The 14179-nt window shown below is 34.2% G+C and overlaps 2 protein-coding genes across 2 annotated transcripts in view; both read right to left on the reverse strand.

The window, feature by feature from the left end:
* Positions 1-429: 429 nt before the first annotated feature.
* Positions 430-3926, reverse strand: LOC105112903 (receptor-like protein kinase 5). Its single transcript, XM_011008799.1, has 2 exons — positions 1140-3926; positions 430-1021 (listed from the first exon to the last, which is right to left on the reverse strand). The coding sequence occupies exons 1-2, from the start codon at positions 3739-3741 to the stop codon at positions 675-677; spliced, it is 2949 nt and encodes a 982-aa protein (XP_011007101.1). The 5' UTR covers positions 3742-3926; the 3' UTR covers positions 430-674.
* Positions 3927-10972: 7046 nt separating this feature from the next.
* Positions 10973-14179, reverse strand: part of LOC105112904 (6-phosphogluconate dehydrogenase family protein) — a 63688-nt gene continuing 60481 nt past the window's right edge. The window contains exon 2 of the mRNA XM_011008800.1: positions 10973-11143. The gene's annotated coding sequence lies outside the window, so the exon portion shown is untranslated. The remainder of the gene's footprint in view (positions 11144-14179) is intronic.

Genomic DNA, 14179 nt, shown 5'->3' on the forward strand with positions numbered 1-14179 from the left:
GAAACTCTATTATTTATTTATTTATTAAGTAAGAATCAATAGAAACTCAATTCGATCAAAGAGGAAGTGACTTGTACTGTGTAACAAATCTAATTATAAGACCTAAACTATCCAAATTAAAACTGTAAAGGTGTTTTTATAACAATCAAAACCATGGGGGCCTCTAGGGTCATGGAACCTGAGGAGCCAATTGCATTGTTTTTTTTTTTTTTTCAAAATTTTTTTTAACCATTAGTTAAAAAATGACCATTTCCAGCTATGTTCTGTGGGAGAAACTTTTTTTTTTTTTTTAATGTAAATCTTTGACCAAGTAACACAGAGGGGACAACTAATGGCTAATGCTATGCTAATCATTATCAAATCAAATAAAAATCTTCAGTAACTAAGTAGTGCTGTAGTAAACCATAGCATACCCAAAAGAAGAACATATATAGAAAGCCACAGCGTTACAGGTGCGAGTTCCCTCCTCCAGAGATTTAGAAGGGTTCCACCATTGTAGACTAGTTCATTTTATTATTATGCATAACGACTGATATTTTACAATCTGAACTCCAGAGGTGGATATTATTATTCTATTAAGGCGAAGCCATGTGTCTTTATTGGATGCCAAACTGCCATCACTCTCCGATAACCTCTGGCTTTTTGAGGAGTTGAGCAAAGGAGTGGAAGCGTACTCATGCATGTCTCATATTCTTCCTTCCACAGACCCATCGACGGTTCCTACCAAGTAAGATCTGCACAACCTCCTCCATGTTAGGCCTTTCAGAAGGCAACATGCTGGTACAGAACACCCCTAGTTTGAAAACATCTCTCATCTCATCCACGTAACAAGGCTCCTTTATCTCCTCATCTAACACATCGTCTATAGGTTTTCCTTCTTGCATGTGACGCCATGCCCATTTGGCAAGGCACGTATCCTCGTCACCATAATTAGCTGCTTTCCCTGTCGTTAGTTCAAGAAGGACAACTCCAAAGCTATAAACATCAATCTTCTCATTCACTCTTACTGTTTGAGCATACTCTGCAGTTCAAGTTATAAAGTATAACGAACTTAGATGAAACTCTTTGGTAGTGGAAAAGGAGGGAAAGGAAACAAAAGCACAAAAATGGTGACAATATGAAACGTTTTTTCTTATTACCTGGAGCGATGTAACCCAAAGAACCAGCCACAGCAGACACAGTAGCAAGTTCTCCCTGCCTAACAAGCATCCTTGCTAAACCAAAATCAGCGATTTTTGCGTTGAACTCAGAATCCAACAATATATTGCTTGACTTGACATCTCGGTGTACTATGGGAGGAGAGCAGTCATAATGCATGTAGCGCAGACCCTGGGCAGCTCCCACAGCAATCTGCAGCCTCTTGGACCAGTCCAAAGCAACATGATTCCCTGAAGCTGATGCACTTTTTGCCTTTCTTTCTGAATGCAGCCATTGATCAAGACTACGATTCTGCATGTACTCGTAAACAAGAAGTTTCGAGTTATCATTGGAAATACAACAAAGCAACTTCACTATATTCAAATGCCTTATGGTACCCAATATCTCAATTTCTGCTAGGAACTCCTCCTCAAGTTTCTGGTCTGAATTTCTGTTATTCGAGATTCTTTTCACAGCTACATCACCAAATCCATTTGCAGCAACAAGATATACTTTTCCTGATCCACCACTTCCTATCAGGTTGCTTTCTTTCAATCCTGAAAATATGTTTGATTCAGTAAAATTCAACTTATGGAAGTTGATGAATTTCCATTCTGAATACAATCTATGGTTTCTCTTCCAGTGAACTCTGATCATGATGAATGAAAATAACAACGCAAACAGAAAGGCTGCAATCAAAGTACTTAATATCAAGGCTAGGAGTTGGTTTGAAGTTTTGCTTGATTTTTGAGGTCTGGGATTGCAAACCTTATGGTATAGAGATGACCTTCTTGTACAAAGACCAGGGTTGTTCAAGAAACTAGTGGCATAAGCAGCATTTTCATACTCAGTGGGGATTTGCCCCATGAGATTATTGGAAGAGAGATTGAGAAAAACAAGCCTCAGAGAACCAAGTTGTGGTGGAATGTCACCAGAAAATTGATTATCTGATAAGTCCAGTTTGACAAGGTCACGTAGGATACCAAACTTGTCAGGAACCTGTCCAGAAAGTTGGTTTTGACTGAGGTTTAGAGTAGTTAAAGATTTCCATGAGATGATGTCAGATGGAAGTGCTCCGGTAAGCTGGTTCTTATCAAGTAAAAGAACCGTCAGATTAGGAAGAGCTGTTAATTCAAGAGGGATAGTGCCAGTAAATTGGTTATTGCTCGCATTGAAGACTACGAGATTCCTCCAAGAATTCCCTTCAATGGAAATACTCCCAGAGAACTTGTTGTTGCTTATCTCGAGCCGTGAAAGACTAGTTGACACTTCATTAGGAATCTCTCCAGTGAACAAATTATCACTTATCATCAGTTGTTGCAAATTTAAAGCTGTCCATAAACCAACAGGAATATTGCCAAAAAATGCGTTATTTGAAATTCTTACTATAAGCAAACTACTGCAATTCTCAAGTGATTTTGGCAACTCTCCACCGAGCTTATTATCAAAAGCTACCACTCCCATTAAGCTACCTCCATGGCATAAATATTCAGGCAGGTTCCCTGTAAGCCTATTGGAACAAACCTCGAAGCGTTCAAGGGCTGAGTATCGCCCAAGATCTGGAGGGATTGAACCTGATAAATTGTTGGTAAACAACTTCAAATCTTTCAATGCCGGAAGACGACCAATGCCGTCTGGGATCTCACCAGATAACTGATTGTAGAACAAATTCAAACCTGATAATTTGTCGAGCTTCCCAAAATCAACAGGTATTGTACCAGTCAAATTGTTATACGAAAGATCGACAGAAGTCAAATTCAAAGCTTCAACAACCCGAGGAATTTCTCCAGATAATTTGTTCTCGTAAAGCCATAGCACTCTCAAATTCATCAACATGAACAAACTGCCAGGAATATTCCCAGTTAGTTTATTAGAGGATAAATCCAAGTGCTCCAATGACGCCATTCCTCCAATCATTTGTGGAATCTCGCCAATCAAATTCGCTCCGGAAATCCACAACGTCTTCAGTTTCTTCAGCTGAGTGAAACTGGAATGCAACCTTGATCGAGAAAAGCCGTTGTGAGCCATAGATAACTCCTCAAGCTTAGACAAGTTGCCTATTTCTGGAGGGAAAGTGCCGTTAAACTGATTGTCATAAAGACGGAGAGTTCTTAGCTCTGGTAACCGTCCGATGGCTGCTGGAATATTACCAGAGAAGTTATTTGCATATAGGTTAAGGTATGAGAGGCGAGCCAAACTGTCAATATCATCAGGAATTGTGCCAACAATATAGTTCTGAGAGAGGTCTAAGATCTCCAACTTGGACAGGTTATGTACAGCCACCGGGAACTTTCCAATAATATTGTTATTAGAAAAGTTGAGAAATGTGAGGTTCTTAAGGTCTGAAAGAAGGGGTGGGATAGTTCCAGAGATGTTCTTGTTATCAAGGATGAGTTGAGTGACGTAGTTATCGTTGCAGACTACTCCAGGCCAATTGCAATGAGAGGAGTTTGATGGGGTCCATTGCTCAAGAGACAACGGATTTTGCCAGTGGTGTTTCAGTCTTAGTAGAACGGCTTGATCATGAAATTGGGAGTGTGCATGAAGGAAAAAGAAGAGGGTGAGGAAGTGAATTAAAAGGAAAATGGGGGCTATTTCCGACATTTCGGAGGGTTTGAGTTTGTTGTTCTGGTTTGAACTCTGTTATGCAAGATGAACTACAGAGAAGGACTGATTTATAGAGGTGAAGATGCTCAGATTCTGGGCATCTAGATTTACTGTATCTAATTGGTGTGTTTAGTTCATGATTTTATAACCAGAGAGAGAAACAAGAGGCAGAGTTTTGGACAAAATATGTTATCCTTTATTGAATTCAACTAGGTATATTAATAGTCTTTACATCTAACATAAACAAAGCACGTTTTAAGTTCATGCAAAAGACTAGAAATAATTGCTGAAGAATATAATTATTGTGGGAGAATACTGTCAAAAAAGAAATATGATGGAAAAGGTTTTTCAAAGGGTAAAACTGCTTCTAAGACTTGATCTCCTTTGTATTATGCAATAAACATAATTGCAATGTAAATAACCACGTCCACGTCCACGTCCAGTGCCTATGTTTACGCCCTCATCTAGTGCCCCCATGTACCTTGCATGCATACATTGCCAAAAAGTGGAGCACGTGACCATATTATTCATTGGTTAGTATTTAAAAGTATATTTTTATCAAAATTTTATATTATTATTTTGCACTTGAAATATCAATAAATCATTAATTAAAGCATATTTTATAATAACATATCTAATAATATAAGATACATTTAATTTATAATAAATGTTTATTTTAAATACAGACCTATCACATAAATGAAAGGATTGATTGATGAGTTTAAGAACTAAAATTGAAAGGATAAGGAGATGGTGGTGCAGTCCAAACCAAAATATTGTTCGGTAATTGAGTCATATCTAGAGTTATAGATCTCGGATTTAGGCCTACTTTATATAGATGGAAAGGTAAGACACAGGTCTATAACTTTCATGGAAACCCAAGATTTAAAAACCTCATTTTCAAGTCCAAATTATAGCACAAACGAAGAAGTTTGAATCTGTTCTGCAGCCCAAACACTGCCAAAATACTGTTCGGTAATTGAGTCATATTTAGAGCTATAGATCTCGGATTTAGGTCTACTTTATATAGATAGAAATGTAAGACATAAGCCTATAACTTTCATGGGAACCCAAGATTTAAAAAGCTCATTTTCAAGTCCAAATTATAGCACAAACGAAGAAGTTTGAATCTGTTCTGCAGCCCGAACACTGTTAAGTTTTTGACCCATATCTGGAGTTTTAGAAGTCCAAATGACCTTCATTGTTTTTCCTGGAAAGCTGAGATAATTTTCTACAACTTTCATGTTTTCAAGTGGTTCCAATTCTAACATTATCAATAACATTTTAGGCAGATAAGAGAAGATAAGGATTGTCACCAAGTTAAGAGTTGACCACCCACTCATCAATTAGTCATGAAATCAATAGTTTTCAATTTTGGCCTCTAAAAGGAGGTATTTGCTATGCATTTAGGCATTTTGGTTTCCAGATTAAGATCATGCTTTTGCTTTCTCTCTTTGTATTTTTGTAATGTTTAAGTTTTCTTTTCATTAATATCTTGTTTATACCTTTCATTTCCTTTTATTTACTTAGTTAAATTTTATCTTATTTATATTCTTATCTTGTTTATTTGTTTTTCTTTCTTTTATTATGTTTAGCTAAGTTTATTATGTTAAGGTAAAAAAGTTACACTAATGGTGTAAGAATAAATATAGTGTAAACTTAACATGGACTTTAATGTTTGATACTAACATGTTTTCCATTTGTTACCTTATTCACTCTTTAATACTTTACTTGTTAAATGACTAATCTAGATTTATGTTGTATAATACTTTGTACGACAAATACTTAGCATTTTCATAGCTCATGTTGTATGGTATAACTAACACCTAAGCAATGAAAAGAACTTGATTTATTGTTAACATAAGTTTTAATCATAAATGCCTAACAAGATTTACAAGTATTAGCATTACTCGAATAAGATAACTAATATAATCATGTTAATAATTTATAATCTGATTGGAACCTCCTTTGTGTGTGGTTTCCAATTGAATAATAAGAGTTTATACTATACTTGTTTGATATACCATTAATGGATCCTCTAACTTTGACATTTGTTGCTATCATTATTTAATCATTACATTAATCTTCCATCTCAAAGTTCTCATCAACTTCTTTTTCTTTTTCTTCTTCTTCTTTACTACTACTACTACTACTACTACTATTATTGTTGTTGTTGTTGTATTATTATTATCTATAATTTATATAATTAACCTCCTTGTGGTTTGATCCCGATCTTGCCGGGTTATTTATTATCTTGGCACTTGAAAAAAGACATCAATCTTTTAGTCATGTCAAGTTTTTGGTGCCGTTGTTGAGGAGGTAAGATCTTGTATAAATTATAGTATTTATTTTATTTTCACTTTTCACTTTTCTCTTTTCTCTTTTCTTGTATATAACTTTATTTCTCTTCTTTTGTTTTTTTTTCTTCTTTTTATTCTATTTCTACACGTGCATGAGAGAGTGGTCACATATATTAAGTGATAGACTTTGTAGGGTATTGATTGTATATCAAAAGTATCATTAAGTCTCTTATTTTACATATGTATTTATTGTTTTTATTTGAATTTTTATAATAAATGAAGTGCTTTTTAGTAATGAAGTTTCTTTTAATGTTTTGCAAGGCTTTTAGAGCTTAAACGGATTATGTCAGAAAATTTAATGTTAGAATTTGGAACAAAGAATTAAAGAGAAATTTAGTTGAAGTTTGAAGCAAATCTTGATTCAAATAAGTGCTCCAAATTTTTCCTAAAAAATCAATTCTATTCCAATCCTAGAAAAGATTATCATATGATCTATTTTAAGTCCAAACTTGCCTTATATTGTGTGCAAACTTTAACCATCAAGCACTTAAGGTTTCAATGTCAATCTTAACCCAAATAATAGGTACATTTGTATCCTTATATGATGCTTAAATTCAGCTCCAAATCAGCCCAAGCACAATCCATGATCTTACATGTCCACACAACAAATAACAATTAATTTATTTTGGGTAATCCATTGATCTAAGAAGGCATACACATGGATGGAAAGCTGGAGGGGACATTGTTATATTATTTTAGATCAAAAAAAAGAAAGAGATAACTCATAAATGAGGAAGAAAAACATGCACTAAAGTGGTTGCAAAACTGGTCTAATTTGATTTTTCAAAACACCTTTTGGTGTTTTGACCGTAACTTTTGACTCGGGTGTCCAAATGAGCTGTTCTTTAATGATCTGGAAAGGTGACAGAATTTCCTATAAATATGTTCAATAGAAATCTCCAAAAAAGGCTTTTAGGATGGTCTAAATTGCTGTCCAAAGTTAGCATCATATTTGTGTTTGAATTTTTACTGAAATTGTGTTGTGTTCCTCTTTGTAGATTTTAGTTCTTTAGTTTGTAAAACTTATTATTTCAGTTTGATTCAAGTTATTTCATGTTTATTAAAGTGTTCTTATACATAATCATGGTTGGATAATCTCTTTCTTGGATCCAAACCAAGGATGATGGTGGTTGAGGTGATTTCTTTAAGATATGAATGAATCTTAATGTTTATTTTCTCATTTTCTTCATGAATGTTTTATTATTGCAAGGAAATTTTAGAAATTATTTAGGTATGTTACAATCTTGAATTTTTATGCACAAACTTTATTTTTGGTATAGAGATTGTTTGATTCAATGTCTTACTTAATATGAAAGTATTTGTTCATTCTTAAGCAATAATCAATCTTCATCCTTTTAAACTTAATTATAATATCTTCCAATCTAATATCACCATTGTTGATATTAGGTTGAGTTATCTTATATATCTTGAAGGACTCACCAATATATCGTCATTAAAATTGATTTGGATTAAGACTTACCTTTTCTTGTCATTTAAAATCTATTTACACGTTTTCATCTTTGAAAACAAATCCATCAATTTTTTTCAACCAACTTATTGTTAATTTAATCTCTCCTGAGTTTTTTTTGTTACCTAGCTTAATTTTCAGATCTAGCTCTCTATGGATATGATCTCGATCTTACCGAGTTAATTGCTACATCGCACACTTATGCACTTGCGAGTTAGAACAAGCCAATCATAAAAAGCGGTTAAGAAGGTATCCTCATCATTTTCAGAAAATATAGTCGAAGAAAATAACCAGTCCTTTCATAATGAGAATAATTGTATTAGAACACTTAGAGACCACATGAATCCCTCAAGAACAAATGCACCATCATTCATAGTTTTCCCTCCTGATGCATCTCATTTTAATTTTAAACTAGATATTATTCAACTTTTACCTTCTTTTCATGACTTAGATTTAGAAAATCCGTACTTGCATTTAAGGGAATTTGAGGAGCTCTATAACACTTATAATAACTTAAATTGTAGCATGATCACCATCAGATTAAAGCTTTTTTCTTTTTTATTAAAATATAAAGCTAAAACATGGCTATAAAATTTAAGACCACGATTCATTTATGTTTGGGATGAAATGTAATAACAGTTTTTAAAGAAGTTTTTCCCATCTCACAGAACAAACTCTTTCAAATGATAAATCACTACTTTCACTCAAAAACTAGGAGAAACATTTTACCAATGTTAGGATTGGTATCGAGACTTGCTTAATACTTGTCCTCATCATAGTTTTGAAATATGGAGATTGGTTTCATATTTTTATGAAGGGTTAATACCTAGAGATAGGCAAATGGTTGAATTAATGTGCAATGGAACTTTTGAAGATAAAGACCTTGATGAAGCAATGGAGTACTTAGACATGTTAGCTGAAAATGCTCAAAATTAGGACACCGCAGGTACTTACGAGGCATCAAGTAAAACTCAAGCTCATACATCTAGTGGAGGTACGTATAACTTTAGGGAAGATCATGACCTCCAAACCAAGTTTGCATCTTTAGCTAGAAAAGTCAAGGCACTAGAATTGAAAAAGAGTGGTCAATTAAAATCTGTTGAAAATATTGTGTGTCAAATATGTAAAACAACTAAAAACTCAACCAATTACTGTTCAACCTTGCCTTCTTATAAGGAATGTCTCCATAAACAAGCCCATGTTTTAAATAGTTTCCAAAGGCCCAACCACAACTCATACTTACAAACATACAACTCTGGTTGGATAAATCACCCAAATTTCAATTGGAAGAGTGACAATAACAATGCACAAACTTCATAACCACCATTTCAAACACATCATAATTTTTAAAATTCTCATGGATATGCACCTTCTTATGCTCCACCTCCTAGAAGAAATTTTGAGAAAACTTTGTATGCATTCATTCAAAAGCAAGAGACAATCAACACTCAACTTGCTCAAGGCATAATATATTTTAACGATACTCTTGTAAAATTCACATCTTCTGTCAGTTTCCAAGAGAAAGGTAAGTTTCCATCTTAACCACAATAAAATCTCATGGGGCAATACAATGCAAATGCAAGTAGCTTTGGAAGCCATCACATGAATCAAGTCAAATTAGTCACTACTGTTTGCAGTGGTAAACTTATTGGAAAACTCACTCTTAAATCTTGTGAGAAAGATGATGAGTCAATCTCTAAGGATAAGAAAGGGGTTGAATATGAAAATTATAAAGAAAAGACTAATTTCCTACCAGCACTTCTATTTCCTTATGCCATGACCAAAGAAAAAAAAGTCAATCACAACTCTAAAATCTTTGAAATTTTCAAACAGCTAAGGATCAATATACCTTTGTTGGATGCTATTAAACAGGTTTCTTCCTATGCTAAATTTTTGAAAGATCTATGCACTGTGAAGAGGAAACTGAATGTGAAAAAGAAAGCTGAGACAATTTCCTACAACTTTCATGTTCAAGTGGTTCCAATTCTGATGTTATCAATGATATTTTAGGCAGACAAGAGAAGATAAGAATTTTCACCAAGTCAAGAGTTGGCCACTCACTCATCAATTAATCATTAAATCAATAATTTCCAATTTTGGCTTATAAAAGGAGGCATTTGCCATGTATTTAAGCATCTTGGTCTCCAAATCAAGATCATGCTCTTGCTTTCTCTCTTTGTATTTTTGTAATGCTTAAGTTTTATTTTCATTAATATCTTGTTTATGCCTTTCAATCCTTTCCTTTACTTAGTTAACTTTTATTTTATTTATGTTCTTATCTTGTTTATTTATGTTTCTTTCTTTCATTATGTTTAGCTAAGTTTACTATGTCAAGGTGAAAAGGTTATACTAATGGTGCAAGAATAAGTATAGTGTAAACTTAACATGGATTTTAATGTTTGATACTAACATATTTTATATTTGTTATCTTGTTCACTTTTTAATACTTTGCTTGTTAAATAACTAATCTAGATTTATGTTATATAACACTTGGTACAACAAATACTTGGCACTTTCATAGCTCATATTGTATGGTATAACTGACACCTGAGCTAAGAAAGGAACTTGATTTATTGTTAACATAAGTTATAATCATGAAGGCCTGACGAGATTTACAAGTATTAGCATTAATCGAATAAGATAACTAATGTAATCATGTTAACAATTTATAATCTGATTGGAACCTCCTTTGTGTGTGGTTTCAATTGAATAATAAAAGTTTATACTATACTTGTTTGACATACTATTAGTGGATCCTCTAACCTTGACATTTGTTGTCATCATTGTTTAATCATTACGTTAATCTTTCATCTTAAAGTTCTCAACAACTTTTTCTTTTTCTTTTTCTTTATTATTATTATTATTATTATTATATTATTATTATTACTAATATTACTACTACTATTATTGTTATTATTATTGATATTGTTGTTGTATTATTATTATCTATGATTTATACAATTAACTTTCTTATAATTCGAAGCCGGTATTATCAGGTTATTTATTATTTTAATACTTCTAGACTTAAAAAAAAAACATTAATTTTTTGGTCACACGAGTCACAACAACCACAAATTGAATGGTTGCTCATTCACCATATATCTTCATTGGTAAAAGTATAGTCTAGTCTCCACTGTGGTCGGCGGAAGCTTAAAACCATACAATAATATCGATGTCGCTTTATTTAAAGAAACAGGATTTCAGATAAATTATACACAGATATGACGGGCACTACAATTTTCCACAGCCATAATTCTACAAGCATTGTAGTCAAGTGATAGTTCATTCTGAATGGATGATCATAAGTTTAACCCCCAGGAGGACCATAAGTTTAACCCACATGAGGGGATATCCCTCTGCACACTCCAAGAATTAATTTGCCCCGATGAAGACGATCCTCACCATGCATGACAGGACTGGGGACAAGGGAACTCTGCTATCAAACAACGTAACAATCAACTAAACGTAATCCAAACGGTAAAACTATCAACATGAACCAGGAAGAGACTACAAGGGATGAGCTGCACCATTCCCGCAGGCAGCTTCCTGGAGGCACGATGAAGCTGAGTCCCTGAAGCAAAGATTCTAGATTATACATCACCTGAGTTATATGGCCATCGTACTATTTTTTAATGCAGTAAGATCTGCATAACCTTCTTTGACAATTACATTATAACGAACAAATTTAGTGCGCAAAATCATGAGATACAGATTATATAATCAATGCCAGCCCACTAAATAGATTGTTAGCAGCTCTTGTGAGTTGTGACATAAAGGCTAAAATTGTACAAGATACCGTTTAACATAACAAAAGGCATCATCCATTCACGAGTTTTACCCTTCAGAAGGGTGTTAGATGTGAAATATTTTAGAAAGTGAGGGCAGCTGGACATAACACAGACGCGGTTGACTTGACTTGACTTCACCTGAGGTCCTGAACCACAATTCCTTCCCATTTGGTTGTTAGATAATTTCTGTATTTTCCACACTCAAAAGGAGAAAGCGAAGTGAGCTGGAAATCTGCGTCAGATTGTCCGCAACAAACAACAAAGACCAACTGGCCTGGGCCAGAATCCATAGAACTGCAGAACCGAGGATTTTGTTCAGCTAATAGTTAGAGACAGTGCAATCTCAAGATCCATAAAAAGGGAGAATCAGGAATTTGATCTGTGAACACAGTGACTTTCATCGATGATCCGCTGATCTATAAATTGATTTGGATCACCATCGCAAGGTTCCAGTTCTAGGATAGAAGTGAAGGATCAAATTGTGAGTTCCTAGTTGGTGAGAATCAAGCCTCTTTAGCAACTTCAAATAACCAGGCCTCCAGAAAGCTGATTAACAAGAAAGCGTACAGAAAAAATAAATTATGAGCAATATGAAACGCGTAGCATTCAACCAACAGAAAAACCCATAAGAACTGGTGTATTTCCAGTTTATGACTTGTCGACCATAAAGACAAGGTCAATTTCATAGTTAAAGGCATTCTGTGGTCAACACTGAGCAAAACATGACACCCTGTTAGCTTTATACCTAGGACATTATCATTTATCCAGAAAGGTGCCGCTTTTATTTTGTTTTCTCCTATGAGACTTGAGAGCGGCTCTGAGCCGTCCTCTCTTCTCAATTCCACGGGACATTTATCGTTGTTCTTACAGGGGGTGAAGTGCGGTGGAATTTTGAGTCAACCCAACAGCCTCAGCAAACTGACTTGAGACTCCAAAGAGGATTCTCTGAATGATTTTGTCCAACGTGCAACCGTGCTAATTCATCTGGATACCTAGAATCCCCGGGTGAGCCCAGAGTGGCAGTTCCCGTAAACCTGGTGCCTCCAGTTTGAGTAACGGGAAGTTAATCCTTGCATGCTATTCCCATGCTTTAAGACCCCCACAACACCTTTTTTATTTTTGTATAGTAGATTGCATATTGAAATTACGATGATTACAGAATACCTGAAAAATCATCTCAGTTTTTAAAGTTTATTATAATATCTGTTCTTTTTTCTCATCTGTCATTTCTTGAATGCTGGTAGATACAGATCTTGAAGGCATTAAAAAATCAATGTCCTTTTTAAAAAATTTTGTTTGTTTTGTTTTGAGCTTTTTATTTTTTGGATCCAGTTGGTTTCAAGAAATATGATTTTTTTTTTAAACTTGTTTTTGTTAGTGGGAGAAACCACTTATGGTGATTTTGGAATACTTAGAGAGGATAAAACACGGTTTTATTACAAAAACAAAAACTTATAAAATACAAACGCACAATTTTAATACACACCTTCTCTTTCTTTCTTTTGTTTCTCTCTTTTATTTCTCACACTTAATAACATAAACTTAATAGCCTATTTATATATAAATTGAAAGGCAACAGGTGGTGATGGTTGATAGTAGATGGCTGTAGGTGGTGGTGGTTAATAGCAGGTGGCTGCTGGTGTGGCGATTGATAGTAGGTGGTTGCAGGTGGTAGTAGGTGGTTGATTGAGTTTACTTCAACAAGTCCCCCCTTTAAACTCAATTGAAGGATGTCATGTCAAGCACGAACTTCAGTCTGATAAATATTTCTCCCTTTAATGGCTTTATAAAAATATCTGCAACTTGATCATTTGTTTTGCAGGATATTAATTCAACTTCTTTGTTCTTCACATGCTCTCGAATAAAACGATGACGTGTATCGATGTGTTTACTTCTTTCATGATACACTGGATTCTTGGCTAATGCAATCGCTGATTGATTATCAATATAAATCTTTATAGGAATTTCTTGAGGAAATCCTAAAAACTTCAGTATATTCCTTAACCATATTAGATGGCATACAGTTGAGTTGGCAGCAAAATATTTAGCTTCATAGCTTGATAATGTTACTATCGATTGCTTCTTGGATGATAATGTGAAAGATGTATCTCCCATGAAAAAGACACATCTAGTTGTGCTTTTCCTTTCATCTAGATCTCTACTCCAATCACTATCCGAGCAGCCAATAAGATTGAAGTTTTCACTTAAGGTATAAAACATACCTTCATTTATTATTCCTTTGATGTAGCGAAGAATTCTCTTGGCTGCATTCAAGTAAGACTGGTCTGGTGTTTCCATATATCTGCTGATGAGTCCGACTCCATAGAGTATATCCGGTCTAGTACATGTCAAGTACTTTAAGCTTCCTACTAAGCTTTTAAAGTAAGTTGAATCAATATTTTTAACTTTTCTTTTTCTCAATTCTACTCCATTTTCAATTGGTGTTGATACTGGATTACTACTTTCCATCTTGAACATTTTAAGAATATTTTTAGCATAACCACTTTGGGATACAAAAATCCCTTCTTCTTTCACGTTACTTCTAAGCAAAGAAAATATGTCATTAAACTAATGTCTGTCATCTCAAACTTTTATACCATGCTTTCCTTAAGTCTTCAAACATGGTAGGATTGTTGCTGGTGCATATCAAGTCATTAACATATAGGCACGCAAATAAAATGTTGTCATCAACTTCTTTCTTCATATATATTGCATGTTTATATGGACATTTTTCAAATCCATTGTCTTGAAAATACTTGTCAATTCTGATATTCCAAACATGCGGAGCTTGCTTCAAACCATAGAGGGCTTTCTTCAAC

This window comes from Populus euphratica, unplaced genomic scaffold (genome assembly GCF_000495115.2).
Source record: "Populus euphratica unplaced genomic scaffold, PopEup_1.0 scaffold375.1, whole genome shotgun sequence".
Taxonomy (NCBI): Eukaryota; Viridiplantae; Streptophyta; class Magnoliopsida; order Malpighiales; family Salicaceae; genus Populus; species Populus euphratica.

Coding starts and splice junctions, on each gene's coding strand:
- LOC105112903 (XM_011008799.1), bottom strand. CDS start 3,741: ATGTCGGAAATAGCCCCCATTTTCCTTTTAATTCACTTCCTCACCCTC. Junction 1,022..1,139: donor TTTGGGTTACATCGCTCCAG/GTAATAAGAAAA, acceptor CTTGAACTGCAG/AGTATGCTCAAACAGTAAGA.